Below are 20,767 nucleotides of genomic sequence, written 5' to 3'. Positions count from 1 at the left end.
TGATTTTAACATGAATATCTTTATTGAATCACACCGTTTTAAATTTATAAATCTAGACATTATTGTATAGTGCTATGAATAAATGATATTTGCATTGCATTTATAGGAAACATTCAGAAAGTTTTTAATAACTACTTTGAATCTGTTCCTTCCAAATTATTTTTATAGATTTCTAGAAAGTACTATCATAAATCAAATTCTATTTTTGAAAAGAACATATTGCCTTAACTTTCTTTAATCATGGACCCATCTCTTGTATTATATTTATCATTACTGGCAGTACTGTTGGGTAGAGGTTACTAGATTATGATATATTTTTAAATGACTTGCTTTAATTTTATCTCTTATAAGATGAATTCGATTGCAAACCTAAATTGATGAACTAATAGTCAAAGGAACTATACTGTTTATAAACATACCCTTTCTGGTATATTTCTGAAACTCATTACCCCCTCCCCGGAAATACCACTCTATTTAGGAGTATAAGAAAACCAAGTTTCACGTACTGTTTCCGGATTCTATTTAAAGATAGTTTTAACTGGAGAGAAAATAACGTGTTTACTTTCAGGAGAAACATAATAGCTTCATTTAAACAACTTATTCAGGAGTCTCTTCTGATTATTGTACAGCTAACACGGTAATATCCCACTTGGAACATGCTCCAGAGGATGAATTAAACAGAAATGCTAATAGAGCTCATAATTTCCCTTCTTTGCGGAAAAAGTGACAAAATGTCTCAATGTTCCTAAGCTGCCAACTTTTAAATCACAAGGCTCTCCTTTATTACAGCTTCGCCAAAAATACATTCAAATTCCCACCCCAGTACCAAGAATAAACAATACTTCATATAGGTTCTTTCTTTCATACAAAATATTAAATAACACAAATCCCCATTTAATTTTGCTATTTTTATCAGTTTGCTGTCCTTTAAAAACAAAATGTTTCAAAAATAAAGTATCTATCACTTTCCAAATAGAATGACTAGTTCGTAGATGTACCCTCCAGGTAGCTAATGCCCAACCACTGCAATTAATCGAGCAGCCTTGCTCAGAGTGCAAAACATGCAGGCACCTTTCATCATAAAGTCATTGTAACACATTTGAAAGGTAAATTGCAAGACCTAACCCTCACTGTCAGTTCTCCCTCCTGGAAAACAGAAGTCTCATGTTAAGTCAGTGGTAGGATGGAAAATAGCATCCACCCCCCTGAATCTCCTCCATGTCCAATCAAGGATGATTAGACTCTAAAACTCTGCGTCCAGGAAAATATTTGAGACGTACAGCTTCAAAAGGAAAAAAATCAATCAATTTCCAAATTGTGGTCTTCCACATCCCATCTGGCCTCCTTCTGTAGGTCAAAGGTAAAAGAGACGGTTTGTCAGGGAATGATGTGGCTCTTGGTGAATACTCTGGCCCACGAGGTAAGCCAGTTTGTGGGCGTAGTGGCAAGGAGCCGGAACTCGGATGACACCCTTTAGGAGAAACAAATATTTTAACCTTATATCTACTTTTCCTAAATTTAAATTTTCACCGATATCAATTCTAAGGTTCAAAAAGAACAGATTCGATTTTGAACCATTTTCCAGATTTGAAGGAAAATCAGTATCCAAAAAAATACTCACTGGCAAATTATAATACATGTGGCATAGTCTGTAAGTTAGCCCCTGGACCGTATCTGGGCTCAAGCGAACGGTGTCGTGGATGACGTTGTAATGAGTAGGCGTGACAGTACCATCTTTCACAGACTGACTCACAATAAAAAAATCGTACCTGGAATTACAGAACGTGTGGGTATTTAAGCTTATTTAAGAAAAAGAATGTAGCGAACCTGGTATCTGAAATGACATTCATTTACAGAAATCCATCCTACAGACAGTTTCCTTTACATTTAGAAGCCTAGCTAACCGTTGAGCACTGACTTGATAAGCAAATCCAGCCAGGACGATATTCACACAAGTAATAACTCTCATGGGATTTAGACTTACAAGCGTAAGTAGTGATATCTAGAGGTAAAAACATGAAACTGGCACATTTGATATGGTCATAGGTAACTTGATTCAGAGATCCAGGGTGGACACTTCCCGCCTCTCCCTGAGAATCACGTGAATATATTCAAACTCCCTAAATGATAGGACTTGTAAGGTTAATCCACTTATTGTAAATATTGAATTTATTTTTATGTGTATCGTCTTATGTTATGCTTTGTGTTGATCATACTTTTCATTTACTTTTTTCTTTAATCCTTTCCTGTTTCTACTAGATTGAACAATGTCCTTCTTTAATTTTACTTCCTTTCTCCCTAATTGGTATGAATGTCATGCTTTATTTCCTGCTGTGGTCTGGCATAATTTTCTCACTTGCTAATTGACTTTACAAGTCTAAAGAAGTTCTATCATTCTTCCTTATAACAGCACAATCTTAGAGTGATAAGTCTATTTAGAGTATATTTTTAAAATTCTGTGAGAAGAAAATGGTTGAAGACAGAAAAATCTATAATCCAATGTATCTATTCATACAATTTTTAACCTTCCTTAGGTCAATTCTTCCTTTCTCCTCCAAATCATGCAAACCTCAAAAAATTCTGTTACTATTTGAATAAAAGGGAATATTTAGAATAAATAAAGGTGGCTTACCACTCCTTCCTGGTCAACTCTACATCAACGACTGTTCCTGGACGTGGATTTCGAAGTTTTCCTTCAGACTCAACAAAAAATCGGGTGTTGATTCGTTTCTTCACCACAATGACAGCTAGTTTGACACTTAAAAAAATCATAATCAGGGTCACTATGTTCACTTAGTGTTATCTTAGAAGCATTCAGAGTGTCAAAACACCGCAAACACAGGAGCCATTCAAAAGAATCTGCAGATGGCAGTTCTCCATCACTCCCAACTTTACTGTCTTAGTGCCTGATTCAAGCAGTAGAGAAGGAGGGTTCAACAGCCACCCATCTCCGAGGGGAAGGGTCCATTCCTCACAAGGTCAGGACCACTTCTGCTATCTATGCTGGGCACCAGGCTTCAAGGACTAACAGCTGAGGCCAGAGGGGGCAGCTGGAGGGATCCCCGGCCCTGGGACCCACAAAACTCCAGCATAAAGGAGTTGGATAAGTAGAAACCATTGACAGACTATGTTCATGGATTTTAACGAATATCTGACGTTAGCAAGCCCTCCTGCATCAAAGGCTTGAAGGGACGTTAGAAAAAGAGAAAGATTCCTAGGGGTTCCATGGGGGAAAAATTTTCTACTGCAATGTTCCACTTCTGCTCCGTACTCTGACGTGGGCGTGGAGCACAGAGTCAAAGCGGGAAGGGTTTCCGTTCTCCCCACCCATCCACTGAAGCCTCTGTTCTTCTCTAGCTCTTTCTCTCTCATAATTCACACATCAAACTGTCAGATCTTCGTCCAAGATTAAAATGTAGAGCTTACAAAATCTGCACTTTATAACTGATATACCTACTCGTTCGTTTGTAAAATACTTTCTAAGCAGGATGAAATCTGTGGTATCTCATACTTAATCAATGCTTCAAGCTGACCATCTCCCACGCCATCCCGATACACAATAACAGAACGTGGCATAAATGGATTATGTTCACGCCAGAGCTTCAGAGCAGCTAAAAGGAAGCCAGAAACACAAGTAAATGAGCCATAACTTGGAACAAACTGGCCAATGCTAGTTTGACCCCTTCTAGGTTCATTTTTCAATAGCATAGCTTTCGGGACCGTTGCACTGCTTAAGTCCTCAGTCTAATCAGGGTTTCTCAATGAAAGTATTAAAATTTTGAGCCATATTTCTCTGCGGTGGGGGTGGGGGTGCTGTTGTCCCACGGGTGGTAAAATGTTTTACCCACTAGACTAGATGCCAATAGCTTCTCCATCCCAGTTGTGACAACCAACAGTGTCTTCAGTCATTGCCAAATGTCCCCGGGGGTCAGTATCCGCACTGGTGGAGAAGTACCGGTATAGACTCAAGTGCTCCAACTTCTCCCGGACACTGACCTTGCAAGCAGTCCCTCAGCCCATTCACAAGCTCCTGCCCCGATTCCTGGAAGATACATTGAGAGAACCACCTGTTTGGAGAAAAAGAAGCCTTCAGAGTTTGGAAAATGAATGTCATCATTTTGATTCTGGATTAATCTATGACCCAGAAAATCATTATTGGCAGCTGAGGATCCAATTGAGGATCCCTTCTTTCATTCCCATGCAGACAGCAAAGCATGGGTCTCTTCTGATCTCTTAGGCATTTAATAAAATTTTAAATGCACACAAATAGTAATATAGACAGGAAAGCATTCATTAACGTTACTAAAAATCATACACGCTTTCAATATGCGAGACTCCGGTCCTTCCACCTACAGAGGGATGCCACAAAATGAACACCCAGTGCTCCTGGAGATTCCTGCTTCTAGGCCATGTCTTAAACGCTGGCTCACCCATAATAATCTGCTTTGAAGGACTAGTTTTCCTTCAACAATAATAGCTATTGTGACCGCTTACCAAGATATCAGTTAAAATTACATATTTGTCTCAATGTTCTATTCACAGATCGGAGCCCTACTGTAGCAGAATTGTCCCTGTCCTAACCCCCCTGGAACCCATGACTATAGTGAGCTGCCCCTTCTGTGATTGTGTTATATGACACAGCCAACTTTAGTTAAGCCTCCTCTAATCTAATGAGGCCCTTTAAAAGCAGGGAATTTTCTAGACTTTGCGTGGTGAACACGATACAGTCTAGACAGAAGTAGTGATGTACACCTGAAATTTACATAATGTTATAAACCAAGGTGACCTCAATAAAATACACTTTTTTAAAAAGAATCTCTCTGCCTAGAACATGGCAGGTTCTATTAGCTAAGGGGTAGTTTAACTTTTAAAATTAAAATTTTAACCAGAAGTTGACTATGTTATAAAAATGTCAACAAACATCAATTAGGTCCACCTCTCCTACTTGGTCTGGAGATAGCTACCAATTAAACAACATCTTCCAAAGTATACTCACTGTGTTAATTCGTCATTGACGCTCGACACAAATCCTGCAATTGACTTCCGTCGATTTACAATATCGTGGAAACAATCGATACCGATGAACATTGTATTCCGCAACTTAAATTTTTAAAAATGTAGTAAATTGAGTTAGGAGAGAATGCAAGCAAAATTTAACAATTACCTTTTAAATCTAGTTAAATAGAATCTTAAATTCCACTAAACACAAATGAAATAAAGAGAAGGCAACGAAATGCAACGTACTCCTGTTTCCACCTTCCAGAGGGCTCCTCCCATCTTGCAATTCATCTGCTGGGCGATCTTTGTAGCAATGGTCATCAGCGTCTGGGGTTTGTCTAAGGTCCGCGCCACCACACACTGGCTTGGAATGGGGTAATTGACGCACAAGAATTTCTTTATGCCGTCATACATTTCTTTCCTGTCACTTGACAGCACGCAAACGACCTCGAAAGCAAGCAAATATGAAATTCCAGGATGCAATAACACAGTGATACGAGAAAGGGACACCACGTTGAGGAAGCTATTGAGGTGGTGCACTGACAGCGAAGAGTCTATGTATTAAAGAAATAGCTGAATCCATGAGGGTAAAGGGTCTAGAATCACATTACATTAAACAATCGTGAGTGAGTGTGGGGAAGAAACTGGCTGTAGGACAGGCATTTGACAATAGGCGTCAATCGCTTAGATTTGCAAAATCCTTTGGTCCTAGCTATTCAATTTCCAGTTTATCAAGAAGTTAACAAGGGTGGGTTACAAACGTAGACTGAAATATAGCATCATCAGGACAGTCACCGTCTACAGGATGATCATTATCTGTAGGGCATTTGCCAGGCATTATACTTGACTCAGTTAATTCTTCCATCAACAACCTACTGGGGACACTATTGTCGCCATTTCAGCCTTGAGCAAATTATGGAAGTTTTGGAAATTGCCTGATTTACAAGCAGCAGAGCAAGGTTTCAGACATCCCCTAGGACCCCCAGCAGGACCTGGGGATTAGCAAGAGAGGTTACTGCTTGGCTCGTTTCTGACCGTAATGGGAAAATCATCAGTATATTATTTTTAACATGATAATGCTTGCAAGAAGTTTTTGGCAGATATCTTTTATCAGATTAGGGAAAGTCTTCTTCTCATTCTAGACGGAGCTTTTCTTTTCACATGAAAGGGTGTGGAATTTTATTAAATGCATTACCTGCAATGATTAAGAGAAACATTTTTCCCTGTAATTCAATACACTAACCAGCTAATTGTTTATATTTTTCTAAAAACTACATTTCAAATGTTCAAATTTACAGGCACACCGTAGCCTATGGCGTTCTCCCAATATTTCTTTAACCTCCAGCGAGTCTGTAATAATGAACTCTATTTATTCCTGATGCTTTGAGCCTCACTTTTTTCTTCACTCTCGACAATATCAAATTTTAATATTTTCAGCTTTAGATTCGTTGGCTGTTCTCTATTTAGTTTCTGCTTCTTATTGTTTATTTCATTCTACTTTATTTTGGTTTACTCTGTTCTTGTGCATTAAAATCCAGACTTCATCCCCAAAGCATTCATTAAGGGCTGTGGGTCCCCTCTTATTACCAGTATGCTGTTTTACACAGATTTTGATGCATAGTACTTACATGGTCTCTCCATTCTAAGAGTTTTTATTTTATTAAATTATTATTATTTATTAAATTTCCACTGAGATTATTCTAATATGGTTGTCACTTAAAAATACCTCTTTGGTCTTTGAGTTTACGTGGTTTAATGATTTCTAATTGTAATGTACTATAGTCACTGCGTGTGGTCGATAGGATACCGATGCTTCATTATTTGCCTAGGATTTCTCCAAGTGCATTGCGATCAGCTAAAGATGAAGACAAAACAAACTTAAAGATATGCTTTTTAAGAGCACCTAATCTTTGGGGTACAGATCACACACACACATGTATATCTCTCTGTATATACATATTAGTAGGTTACTAGGTCAAGCTTTTAAATAGGAGTTTAAAATCTTCTAGATTCTAGTTTTTTTTATCTGCTGATCTCTGAGTTTCCTGAGAGTGGTCAGCTACCATTGTCTCCTAAAATGTCAGCTTCTGGAATAGCATGGACCTGTCCATCGCTGAGAAGAGCTATTCAGGCTGATGAAAATATAGGGGCATGCCTGTTGTAAGGCTCAGCCAGTTTAACAACACAATGAGGAATGATAGGGTTGAGATAAGAGAGAAGTAGGGACCCAGAGAGATGATCCCAGCAACTGAGGCTGCATTCTCTCAAGATATCTGCCCGGCTCAGTAAACACGGCTGAGAGGCTGCAAGGCTATGAAAAGACTGACAGCCTCATAGAGAGAGAAGGACAGAAATTGAAGACAAGGTCCTGCCAAGGAAAGGGTGCTTGAGTTAAATTTTGAGTGTCTACCACTCAAAACTAAACAGATTAGATTTACAACACCTAAGTGTTAAAGAAGACAGGAAGCTATGGGATGCTCAAGCTGATGGTGGATGTGTACACCGGTGCAACTATTTTGGAAAACTTATGAGTAGCATCCCAGGTAAATCCCCAACAGAAATGCATACATATGTGCACAAAAGACACATAAAAAAGTATCCACACAGTACTATAAGTAAGAGCAAAACTAGAAACATTGCAAATGTTCATCAATAGAATGGATTGAGTTAAAAACAATGGGATACTATATAGAGCGAGAGAATAACCTACAGCTACACCCAGCAAAGATGAATCTCAAGGTTGACTAAACTTGAATTCAGTGTGCAGATCAGATAAATGGCTTAGGAAAATACACACATACACTATAACTATTGTGAATAATGGCACACATATATATGTATATATGGACACATAAATAAGGAGAGGGAAAGAAGGATTAAATGCAGATAGATATACATGGATATACAGCTAGATAGATGGAAAGAAGAAGGAGAGAGAATGATTATATGAATGTAGTAAAATTTAATATTAGAAAACCTGGATGATGGTTATAAAGAGATTTATACTATCTTTGCAAATCTTCCTGTAAGTCTGAAATTACATTAAAATATAAAGTTAAAAGAAATAAAAGTTTTAAATATTCAGGAAAACAGAAATTAGAAGTTTTGGACTGAATTGATGTGTAATCATTATTTTTAAAAGACAAACTGTAAGATTCTCTATTTAAAATAATGGGGACCATGTTCTCAGTTGGCATTTTTTAACACAAATATCTGATTTTCAGGAATTATTATTTTTGAGATAACTGTATTTCATTTTTATTCTTGTAGCCTTAAATTATTAGCACAATACTAGATTTGTTTTCCTCTCTGTGAAAAAAAAATCCTATAGCTTGAATATACTTTTATTTCTTCTACTTCTGCCTTACTCCTCCAACTCATACACGTATAGGATTTTAATTCTTTATTATTCAAACACGAGCTTCCTTCCTCATGATGACTTGTTTAAAATAGTAATCTACAAGCTGTTGTCTGCATACACCATAAGGAAAATACATTCCCAGACAGTATGAATACTTAGGAATTACTGGTAGTGTTACCACCAATTCATATTACATATTTGTGAAGTTAACATTTTATTTTATATATAATATAAATATGTGGCTTGATGTCTTATCTGATTCAATGGATTATCTTACACAGCCTGGTTCTGGCCTCTTGCCCAGTGCCACACAGCCTTTGAAATCTGTGAGCTGCATCATTTCACCCCTGCTTACATACATGAATTTCCCTCTACGGAAATCTATGGAGATTTCTGTTTTTACTTAAAGACAATCTCGCACGTTATTTTGAGACCCTATTTTATTGGTCATTCCCAGTTGTCTGGAGTGCATAAGAAGATTGTAGGCATGCTGCCCCCCACCATCTGACAAAATATTTAAGGGGCTGCCTTGAGTAAAAGAAGATATTGTTCAAAAAAGCAAATCCAGGATAAATGAGTAAAAGTGAGACAAGTTCCCATTCAAGAGATGAAGGATTTCTTTTTTTTTTTTTTCCAAGAAATTCCAACCAATTGAAAAGGTGATCTTTACCTTTTCAGGCAGATGCCAAATGAGCAAAGAAATTCCTGTTACGAGAATGAGTTGGGATTCAGACAACTACAAAGGCTCGATCAACTCTGATGCTAACATACTAAGATGTGACTCTTTGCTGATTCCTAATGGATGCTTCCCTGATCAAGCTGAGCACTTAAGGCCACGACACTGGAGAAGAATGGAACACAGTACTCAATACAGTAAGACTCAAAATGTAAGTACAATATGCTTTCAAAAGTAAGATGTTTCATTTGACACTGAGTATGGCTCATACAAAGTATCCTTCAGGGTAGCCAAAAAGGCTCCTTAGCGGAAACTAAAAGGCGAGAAAATCCTGGCCTTTATGTAAAAGACAATAGGAGAAACATCAGGGTTTCATGATCAAGAAACAAAGATCCCTTTAAAGATCATCCCAGAGGAAGAAGGGAAGAATGCAAGATGAATTAGGAGAAAGAATCCAAAGAAAGAAGAAAAAAGAAGTTGCTTTGGCAATTCAGATACAACATAATGACAATTTGGTCTAAGACACTGGATGGCAGAAATGAAAGGAAAAATCCTAAGTAAAATACTGAGCGAAGGGAAGATGAGGTGCTGCAAGAGAGCAGAGAGTTTGCAGTTACAACTGGAGAGAGAAACGATAAATGTGATGATCTCCACAATCCATATTTCTTTACATTTGTATGGTGTTTTTCAGTTTGAGACTTAAAGAAATAATAATTCCAAGTCCTCAAGCCTGAAAGAATTTGTATAACATGATAATATTAAGTAGTACCTCAAACCCAAAAGTCTGTATTCAGCTCTATTATAGGGGTAAATTTGTATTCATTGGCTAGTTTAGAAAACCAATAGCAACATTCCAAATTCCGTGATACGTACAAACGCCGCTTTAGAACAACCACTAAAGACTGTGCATGTATCAAGTAGACTTACCATCTGTGTCTTTGATGAGGCGTGTTTTTCTAAGACATTTATATAGGATTTGACTGTGTCATTGACTTCAAGCCTGGAAAATGAGTATATTATCTATATTCAAAAGGTCATGAACAGAGAAACACATAATATTTTATGCAACCAATGAAACACTATATAAAATAAGTCAAGAAAAAATGCCAAGATAAGCATTTCAGTTGAAAGCTTGCTTTTAAAACCAAGACAAGTTGAACAATTTTTGGAAATACATCTGGGAACTAGTTCTTAATATCCCGCCATCCATTTATACCAAGTTGACAGTTCTCATGTCTTCCTCAACATGGATCCTAATAGCCACAAACCATATATCACAAAAGCCTGTTTTAATATTTGTTGACTGGAGATTAGATGGGTATTTTGTTTACAAACTTTCAGAGTTTTGATAAAGTGACTGATTTCTACAGTTTAACATTTTCAGTTATTCCACTCCCAGATTGCTAACAACCGAGGTTTAAATTGGAAGGAATTTCTGCTCTACTCACATTTTGGCATCTCTCATAGCTATGCCCATGGTGGGTGTGACTTTCCGTAGACACTGCATTAACGAAACGGCTGCCCCGTAATTTCTCTTAGTGTAAAGCATTAGCCAATCATCCAGGGACTTCACCTTAAGTAAGGGGCCCTTTCTTGTTTCTTTTGACCATTCTGCAAACAGTGGATGGGAGTTAAACTGGAAAAGAATTCCAAGACACGGTATAAAACTTCATTTAAAAAAACCACCTAAGATCCTTTCCATTGTAAATCTGTGCTATCTCCCGCTGAAATATTACAATTTTAAACTTTAATCATGACTGAATTAGATATTTTTATGAAGAGACAGGTTAGTAATGCTGGAATTCTATCATGGGTTACTCTGGATTATTTTGATATTAACTATTTGACTCTTAAGGATACATTTAGAAGATCATTTTGCCTTGAGAAAATGTCCACAATACTAATAGGTAAAGATACAGAACTGAGTTTACTGTATTACAAGCACTTTCCATGCATTCCTTTTGAATATTTGCTTGTTCTCTCATATAAAGAATAGGTAGTCTAAGAGAGAGTAGTCATAATTATTGACATGACTAAGTTAGTTCCTGTTTTTGTTATTATTTGACAATGTTATTATTCCTACGATGACCTGTCAACTTTGAAACCGTCTTACCACTCTTCTTCCCTGGCAAATTCTGACTTCTTTCAGCAGTCTTCCTGAGAAGGACAAAAAGTTGGTATCGAATTTCAAATCCCAGAGTCGAAGCTCCTCTTGCGCAGTCTTATCTCTGAAAGTTAAAATATTTCCACATGATCAAACCAAGGAAAATAAGCAAAAACAATTATTCATTTGCAAAACACAGGGCAATTTCCCTCTCACATAAGTTTCCTTCTTGCTTGTCCTTGGTTAAGACGCTACAGATCAACTCCCTCAAACTCTGAATAGTCTTGTCTTGCTCTCACATTTGTGGGGGCACTAGTCTTTCCATTTCATTTCATTCATCTCCCTCTAGATTTCCTCTAACATTGCAATGACAGAAAAAGTAGAATTGGCCCCCCAAATCTCATTTTCTTCCCAATCGTCCTTTTTTAACTGAAGAATCTGAGATGCCAAGGGATCTCTCTGCACGGGTCTCAAATTCGGTTCACACACACAGAGCCAGGAAAGCAGCGCTTACCTTTGTACAGTATTCATGAATTTTTGCAGTTCGTGCTGCCTTTTGTCTGGATCCAACCTCATGTGAAGAGCCAGGTCTCTCATCACTCTGTAGTCTTGACGCATGGCATCTGTTAGACCTTCAACAGAGATCCAAAAGATACAGCCGAGTAAGCAAGAATAGACTTTTTCAGAGGAGACTTAACTGCTGTATCCGGAAGAGGAAGAATGAACAGAGGACACAGCTCCAGGTCAGATGGAGTATCATGAAAAGCCCACACTTCTACACCCGAATATCTATGACTTTAAAGAGGGATTGTCTCCTGGGAAGACCGCATAAATCTGCTATACCTGTCAGGCTGCAGAGCTCAGGGACCAGCAGTACAGGTTCGTTGGGTGTGTCCTGCTGGCTCTTCTTCCATTTTCCCTTGCTGATCAGAAGTGGCTGAGTTAAGTCAGTGACCTGTGTGTCATATTGCTGCTCAACAGAAGCGAGAAAGAACACTGGCATGATTATCAGCAAAACCTTCGTAACACCTCAACAACAGGTACAAATGTGCATTTTTGGGTCACAAATGGATGCCCAGAGGTGTGGTGACATTGCTTCCTCAAGCTTAAAATTACGTTAAAAATACCCTTAATATTCTCTGAATTTAGATGTCTCAGGGACCACGTCTTTTTTCTTATACACGGCCGAGGAGAAAAAGACTCCCACAAATGTTAAATTGGAGTCACTGAGCTATCCTTCTTTAACTTTGCATATGGAGATGGGTGAGGGACTCCTAGAGTGCCTATTTCTCACCTCAGTCTTGCCTTAAAAATTCCTAAACCATATTGAGAACTTTCAAGAGGATTCCCACACTAATGGGGGACAATCAAAGCTGGCCACTTTTCAGAGTCACCATTTCAGATCTATTCTCAACCTCCTCCTGCATTATTTCCCCTAAGTTCTTAGTCCCTGCTTCCAGTAGGAAAAGGCATTTTCAAAGACATTACATGCAGAAGTTCCTACCCTAGGCTGTAATGCTTGCACAATGAAGTGCCTTTACCCTCCAACACAAAGTGGTCCCTTCAGAGATCCTCCTGTGTTGCTTATTGGTAAGCAAGGTCCTTGTTAATAATAATTTAGCCACATGAACTCCGGTATCAACTGTCTTTTAGACATCTTGGGAACTTCAAAGGAATTCCCACCTTAGACAAGAAGACTTCAAATCCAGTGTTCATGGCTTTTTTCTTCTTGGGCTGGGCTACTACTTTCAATTCTCATGAAATTCTTGCAGATTACGTAGTTTTTTTTTCCTTAAAGTGGTCTGTAGTTATCTGAAAGGCAGCTGGGACTCACCCCCACTCCCTGATCCTACAGCCTTCTTAAGGTGGGAGCTAGTGCAAGTATACACATGTGTGTAGAATTGTGGCACCATTTTAGACCTCATCAACTGCTCCTACCACCCAGTTTCTCCAAGCCTTTGGAGGTGCTATTCTTCCTGTAGAGAACTTTGGAAATCGCACTTCCTTTGTTACAGCTGTTATGAAATATCCTAGAAGGATCTTTTGCAACATCTAAAAATCAGTTCTGTTGCTCCTATTTGCATTATTATTAAACTTCTTTTGAAAGCCATTGTATTTCCCTTCCAATGACTTATCTATGAATTCATTGACTTTTCCAGATCTCATGACAACACTAAAACTAAATTGTTCTCTCTCTCTAGACTGAGTTCCCACCAGGGCATCCTGAGACTCCCCCAGTCACTTCAAATATTTCTGCCCATCTGTTTTACTCAAGTAAAGCTGCTGAAAACCTTTCCTTATATTTCATTTACATCCAAGACTATCAGCAGATGCCAAAAAGGTAGTTTGCCTTAATGTGTCAAATTCCCCCCTCTCTCAAATTATTCCTAACCCCCCGCCCTGTGATGACATTCATGAACTATTACAATTATATGTGCCAGTCAAGGTATAAGATACAAGAGGTATTACAAAGAGCAAAACCAGCACTGTCCTGCCCCCATGAAACTCAGTCTACTGGGGAGGGGAGAGACTAATGAAATTATCACCCAAACATGTAATTACAAATTGGGATAAACGTCATGAAATACAAATGTGTACAGAATAGGGTGCCCACAGAGGCCTGAGGTTGCAGGTTGGCGTGTGTGTTTGGGGTGGGAGGGGGGTTGTTAGGATATCCAGAATGGCTCTTCTTAATCAATGACCTTTGAGATGAAATTTGTAGAATGAGCAAGCCTAGGTAGAGGAATGAGCACACTTAAATCTAGGAGGAAGGAGGTCCTTATCTCCCTCACATCCTCATCTCCGTCACTTCCCCAACTTGCATTCCCTAGCCTGTCATAATCACTCCCTCATAAACGCCATCAATTCCTTCCCTCCTTTTAGCCTTCATCATACTACGTTGGCAAGCTCTGACCATGCAACAACCCAGCTGTCTGTCCTGTGCGTGTAAGCAGCAACTGACCCTGCTGATTGGTTCTACAGTTAGTCTTGGCCACAATCTGAAAGGGGCGCTCTATTCAAATTCCCTCATTATGCTCCTTACTCATTCAAAAACCAACATCTCATACCTTCTCAAATCTCCTACACACCCCCTTCCCGCCACCCACCAACCGACACAGCCAACGATCTTGCTTCATACTTCACTGAGAAATAGGAGGATTCAGACAGGAATCCACAACATTCTGCCCAGCGTTTACCTTTTCCCCTGTAGGCATGTGCTCTGCCGCTGGGGCCCGATTTCTACAGAGGGTTTGTCCTGCTCAGAGAAAAGTCAGCCCCTCCACTGAGCTCTGGATTCTAACCTCTGCTCAACTTCAGGGATTTTGTTTCTGTTATTATCCCTTATTTCTCTTACAATCGATGTTATCGATTTCTCCCTCTCTGTTGGATGATTTCCACCAAGATGGAAACATACTATTGTCTAATTTTTTAAACTCCTCCATCTCCCATACCCTTTCTCTCCTCTTCTTTTGTAGCAAATATTGCCACGTTTTTTTCTTCAGTACCTTCCACTTGGACTTTGACTCCCACTATTACCAATTTGCTCTTGGTATGAGCTCCATGCTACCAGACCCAATACACACTTGACTGTATGTCTTTTCCCTCCAGCTTCATTGAGGTGTAACTGGTACACCAAAATCTGCACACAACTACGGGATACAATTTGGTGAGTTTGGACGTAGGTATACGGTCTTATTTAACCTCTTAACATTCTACAGAGATGCACTTCCCTCCTCTTTCTTGAAATACTTTATTCTCTTGTTTATCTACATATTCTGCCTAGGTGACTGCAGATCAAAAGCCAAGGATTAGAGAATGGCTAATGACTGCCCAAATCTAAACCTCCAGGCTTTACCTCCCCGTGGAACTCCAGATTCATGGCCATGCCCAAACAGCAGGCTTTATTTACCCCTTTGGGCCGAGAAAATGCTGTGAAATCACATCGCGTCACCTTGCTGTACACGAAAGAGGAGAGGTGCCTCCTCAGCTGTCACTTAGCTAGGATCAGGCTACAGGACTGAAGTTTTGACAAACAGGAAGACGAGTAGAAGTGGTGCATCAGCCTATCACTTCCAGTCCAAGGTCCCTAAGAGCCAGGGTGTTTCTTCTACTTCTTTTCCTCTCACGCAACCACCTCGGAGTCCACTTGGTGAGATGGTCGAGCCACAAAATGGTAACACTGGATCACTGAGTCATCCCATGGAAGACAGCTTCCCTGAGAGCGACTAGACTCTCATTAGACTTTACTCAAGCCAGAAATAAGTCTTTTATTTAGTTACTGACATTTCCGTTTCCAACTCCAACAGAGCCAATCTCATCCCCGAACGATCCCCAAACCTGCTCCTCCCACAGACTCCCCCATGGCAGGAAATGATGCCATTGCTCCCGCACTTCCTCAGATAAAGCCCAAGGGTTGTGTGGCAGGCTCCTCTTTCCATCACTCACTACATCCAAGCCATCAATAAGTCCTGTCCATTTTCAACTATTTCTCCCACTCTAATCCAGGTCACCCTCATCACTTACCTAAACCAATTTAATAACCTCCTCATTGTTCTCCCTGCCTCCATTTTTAACCCCATACAGCCCATTTGCAGTACATCAGATGAAATAATCTTGAAAATGAAAAATTCATCTACATAACACCCTTGGACAATAAAATCCGGTTGACTTTTCTAGAGAACGCACTAGCCTTGGTAGCTAGTGCATGATCTGGATACATCATGGCCATCTTGAAAATGATGTCTTTGCACTATCTCTTCTCTTTTCCCTGATCTGCACACCGCTTGCTCCTTTTTGACGTTCACATTTCGGCTTCTCAGAGAAGCTTTCCTTGACTACCCAGTCTAAGTAGCCACCAGACACTCTCTATAATCCCCTTCAATTTTAATTATCTGCACATCCTTTATAACTATCAGAATAGTTTTCTTCTTGTTTGCCATCTCCCTGCCTGCCGTGAGAATGCAAGTTCCTGTGAGATCAGAGAACTCAATTGTCTTACCGATGTATACCCAAGATATATGATAGGAACTCACTCAACACTTTTTGGATTGAAGGAAAAGCACTAAGTATGAAGCACAAATGAAGATAATGTCAGAATAGAACCATCCCCTTGAAGGGATGTCAGAGGGCTGTGTATCCTCAATGGTTTCAAGTAGCTAGATTTTGGGTTGCAATATAAAAAATACAAGCTTTTTTTTAAAAAATCATCCATTTATAAGTTCTTTCCATTTGCTACAAATATCTGTGATTCCTTTAATTATCTTTCTCTCATCTTCCAAAGCTAGAAAAGCTCCCTCATCAACTGGTATATCTTAGTTTACTAAGGCAAGTCTACGTACGTCCTTGTGAACACTCAAAGATTGAAGAATCCATGAATTACGAGATTTGGCATATAATTGACATCATTTCAGGTAGTAATTGGCCATTTTTTCCTTCCTTTTGAACCAAACTCTATAGGGCTGCAATTTCTACATAAGTAAAGTTTTCATATCTTAAGTCTTACCATATTTTATTTTCTACCTAACAATGCATCTACATGTTTAAAACTCCCATAGCCACTTCTGTGACTGACACGAGGGGCCATATTGGAGCCATTCTAGTTCTGTGACATTACTCTGTACCCAAGCTACTTGAATACACGGATAATAGAAGTCAAGCTATAATATCCCAAAAGGATAATATAAATATATAAATATATATATATGACTTAAAAATATATTTAATCACATAATCTGAAAAGATTTTAATATTTAAATATATTTAAAGAAATAAAATTTCATACCTGCCTGTAGTAGTCCACAAAGGTGATTCTGTTGCCATCTGACTTTTTAAATGTAGCTTTAGGAGTCTCCTCCCAATTAATAGCATCCACCCTGTAGGTTCTGTTGTTGTGCCTGTGGAATAATCACAATATATGGTATTATTCCTGGCTCATTCATTGCGTGGAACCATGCAAGAATCAAGGGGTTTTAAATCCTGTAAGTAATTGCAGGATACATCAGCTTTAGTAAGATTAATTCCCATAACATGCAATTCACCCACTTAAATGTACAATCTAACGATTTTTAGAATAGTCACAGAGTTGCGCAAACATCAACACAGTCAGTTTTAGAATATTTTCGTCACACAAAAAAGAAACACCATAACCATGAGCATCACTCCCCATTTCCACCCAACTCCCCCAGCCCTTGGGCAACCACTAGTTTACTTTCTGTCCCTATACATTGGCCTACCATCACATTTTACATAAATTAACTCACACAATATGTGATCTTTCCTGACTGGCTTCTTTCACTTAGCATAATGTCTTCAAGGTTCATCCACGCTGTAGAACGTATTGGTACTTAATTCCTTTTTATTGCCAAATAATATTCCATTGTATAGATATACTATATTTTTGCTTATCCACTTACCAGTTGATGAACATACGGGTTGTTTACACTTTTGAGCTATTATGAATAACGATGTTATAGACATTCACATACCAATACTGCTGGACATATGTTTTCATTTCTCTTGAGCATATAACTAAGAGTGGAAATGCTGGGTCATACGGTAACTTTATATTTAGCATGTTGAGGAAATGCCAGACTATTTTGCAAAAAGGCCATACAATTTTACACTCACACCAGCCGTCGATGAAGGTTGGTTCCGATTTTTCCACATCCTTACCTATACTGGTTAATATCTGCTCTTTCATTTTAACCATCCTAGTGGGTATAGAGTGATATTTCATGGTGGTTTTAATTTGTATTTTCTTGATGGCTAATGATGTTCAGCATCTTTTCATGTGATTATTGGCCATTGGTATATTCTCTTTGGAGAAATGTCTATTCATATCCTTTGCCTATTTTTAAAAATTGAGTTTCTTTTCATTGAGTCGTACATGTTCTTTATATATATATATAAATACAAGTTACTTACCAGATATGTGATTTGCAAATATTCTCTCCCATGCTGTGAGTTGTCTTTTCACTTTTTTGACATGTACTTAAAGAACAAAAGTTTTAATTTGGTGAAGTCCAATTTATCTACATTTTTTTTTTTTGAAGAACCTTAGCCCTGAGCTAACTACTGCCAGTCCTCCTCTTTTTTGCTGAGGAAGCCTGGCCCTGAGCTAACATCCATGCCCATCTTCCTCTACTTTCTATGTGGGACGCCTACCACAGCATGGCTTTTGCCAAGTGGTGCCATGTCCGCACCCGGGATCCCAACCAGTGAACCCCGGGCCACCAAGAAGCGGACCGTGCATACTTAACCGCTGAGCCACTGGGCTGGCCCATTTACATTTTTCTTTTGTCATCACTTGTGCTTTTGGTGGCTTATATAATAAGCTTTTACCTAACCCAAACTCCTATGTTTTCTTCTAAGAATTTTGGGCTTTTAACTCTTACATTTAGGTCTATTTTGAGTTCCAGTTTAGCTAATTTTGTGTGTTGTGTGAGGAAGGGGCAGCTGGATATCCAGCTGTGCCAGCAAAATTAGTTGAAAAGACTATTCTTCCCCTGATTGAACTGTCTTGACATCATTGTTGAAAGTCAACTGACCATAAATGTGAGGATTAACTTCCGGATCCTCCGTTCTATTTCACCGATCTATATATCCATCCTAATGCCAGCAGTACACTGTCTTCATTACTTCAGCTTTGCAGTAAGTTTTGAAATTGGCAAGTGTGAGTTCTAACTGCTCTTTTCTTCAGATTATTTTGCAAACTGGTACAGCCACTGTGGAAAGCAGTATGGAGATTTCTCAAAAAATTAATAGAAGTACCATATGATCCCACTGCTGAGTATTTATCCAAAGAACATGAAGTGAATAATTCAAAGAGATTTATGCATCCCTATGTTCATCGCAGCATTATTCACGACAGCCAAGACGTGGAAGCAACATACATATGATGGAATACTATTCAGCCATAAAAAATACAAAATTATCCCATTTGCAACAACATGAACGGACCTTGAGGGTATTATGCTGGGCAAAATAACTCAGAGAAAGACAAACACCGTATGATTTCACTCATATGTGGAAGATAAACACACGAATAAGGAGAAGAGATTAGTGGTTACTAGAGGGGAAGGAGGTAGGGGGAGAGTGAGAGGTGTACAGGGGCACATGTGTATGGTGACAGACAAAAATTAGACTATCGGTGGGGGGCACGATGCAATCCATACAGAAACTGAAATATAATAATGTACATCTAAAATTTACACAATGTCATAAGCCAATATGACCTCAAAAAATTTTCAAAAACATTGTTTTGGCTGAGTAACTTTAAATCCATTCTCTTATCAACTTAAGATTTCTGGTGTAGAGGGAGACTCGAAATAAAAAGTTCCTTCAAAGGAAATTTGCTAATGTGTTCTAATTAAGCACTGATTTTTAAAATCCCTAGACACAGAGGGAGAGAAAAGCAAGAAGACATTTGGAATGAGCATACCCAGCTACACGCAAGTGAGGTTTCAAATGAATGCATTAACATTAGGAATTGCAAAAATGGCAAAGCTGACAATTGACATAGTCCTCTCCCATACTGTATAAGCAGATGAGAAAAGTATACAGTGATTCTTGCCATTTTCATGCTATTTCTACTTCTGAACTTCAATATTTAGTAATTTGAAAATAATAGGAACATCTCTTATGGAAAAATAAGGTTTTCAAAGGGATTAGATGGGTTTTAGGGTTGGTCCAGTGTTGTAGTGGTTAGGTTTGTGTGTCTGCTTTGGCAGCCCAGGTAGCAGACCTACACACCACTCAGCAACATCAAGCCAGGCTGTGGCGGCGTCCCACATGCAAGACAGAAGATTGGCACAGATGTTAGCTCAGTGACAATCTTCCTCACCTCAAAAAAAAAAAAGTGATTGGATGGGCTTTTAAAATGCAGACTTACTTGGTGAGAACGATTAAGCCAACTAATGCTTTAGAAACTCGCTGTTTGACATCTCCCTCTCTGGGAGTGTCAACAATCCTCATTATTACATCATAAGCAGTTTCCATTCGGAGCAGTTTGTGGCTCACGTCGGCACAGAGGGTAATACTGTTTTCATATTCAAGAATAGATGTGAAGTAACCAGGCCAGACTTCCAGACTGCAAACAGAACACAGTAGACGTGAGTGTCAAGGCCAAGCTCTGACCATGGAGCCAAGTGTTATGGGCCCAAACTCAGGGTCTGAAATGGATGCTTAGGAGTCGGTTCCAATTTCTCAGTTTTAGTAATAACTGGTGTTTCTAAGGAACTTCCAATAGAGATTTACCAGATGTGCTGGTTATAAGCAAAACATCATCTTTGTTAAACCATTTTTATTACTGCTCATAGGCTTAAAGTGTCATGTATACTCATGTACGTGAGAATATTATATATATATATATATATATATATATATATATATATATACACACACCCCCATATATACACATATATACATATAGATACAATTGCTATGATTGAAAATATTTTCAGAGAGAAATTACCCAAATTTGGGATGAATATTTAGGTTTCTTAGATGGTTTACACAACAACTGAATATCTTAAGGGTTGTGCTTAAGATGCTAGGAGTTTTAGAGCGAATCTTTTCACTTCCTTTGAAGTTTACATTAAACTTAATTGTTCATAGCCAGAGGGTACAA

The 20,767-nt window shown here is 38.7% G+C and overlaps 1 protein-coding gene across 1 annotated transcript in view; it reads right to left on the bottom strand.

The window, feature by feature from the left end:
- The window catches only part of PIWIL3 (piwi like RNA-mediated gene silencing 3), a 30,990-nt gene continuing 10,223 nt past the window's right edge, over nt 1–20,767 (bottom strand). Inside the window, exons 7-20 of the mRNA XM_023646955.2 lie at nt 20,030–20,227; nt 16,922–17,033; nt 11,983–12,109; nt 11,654–11,771; nt 11,149–11,263; nt 10,484–10,671; nt 9,963–10,035; nt 5,245–5,445; nt 4,997–5,100; nt 3,997–4,067; nt 3,458–3,611; nt 2,633–2,758; nt 1,622–1,769; nt 1–1,471 (exon numbers count right to left, since the gene is read on the bottom strand). Of these exons, the coding sequence (XP_023502723.1) occupies nt 1,355–1,471; nt 1,622–1,769; nt 2,633–2,758; nt 3,458–3,611; nt 3,997–4,067; nt 4,997–5,100; nt 5,245–5,445; nt 9,963–10,035; nt 10,484–10,671; nt 11,149–11,263; nt 11,654–11,771; nt 11,983–12,109; nt 16,922–17,033; nt 20,030–20,227 (1,852 nt within the window). The 3' untranslated portion in view covers nt 1–1,354. The remainder of the gene's footprint in view (nt 1,472–1,621; nt 1,770–2,632; nt 2,759–3,457; nt 3,612–3,996; nt 4,068–4,996; nt 5,101–5,244; nt 5,446–9,962; nt 10,036–10,483; nt 10,672–11,148; nt 11,264–11,653; nt 11,772–11,982; nt 12,110–16,921; nt 17,034–20,029; nt 20,228–20,767) is intronic.

Source organism: Equus caballus, chromosome 8 (genome assembly GCF_041296265.1).
Source record: "Equus caballus isolate H_3958 breed thoroughbred chromosome 8, TB-T2T, whole genome shotgun sequence".
In the NCBI taxonomy this organism is placed as follows: Eukaryota; Metazoa; Chordata; class Mammalia; order Perissodactyla; family Equidae; genus Equus; species Equus caballus.
This window is presented reverse-complemented; position numbering and strand designations above follow the sequence as displayed.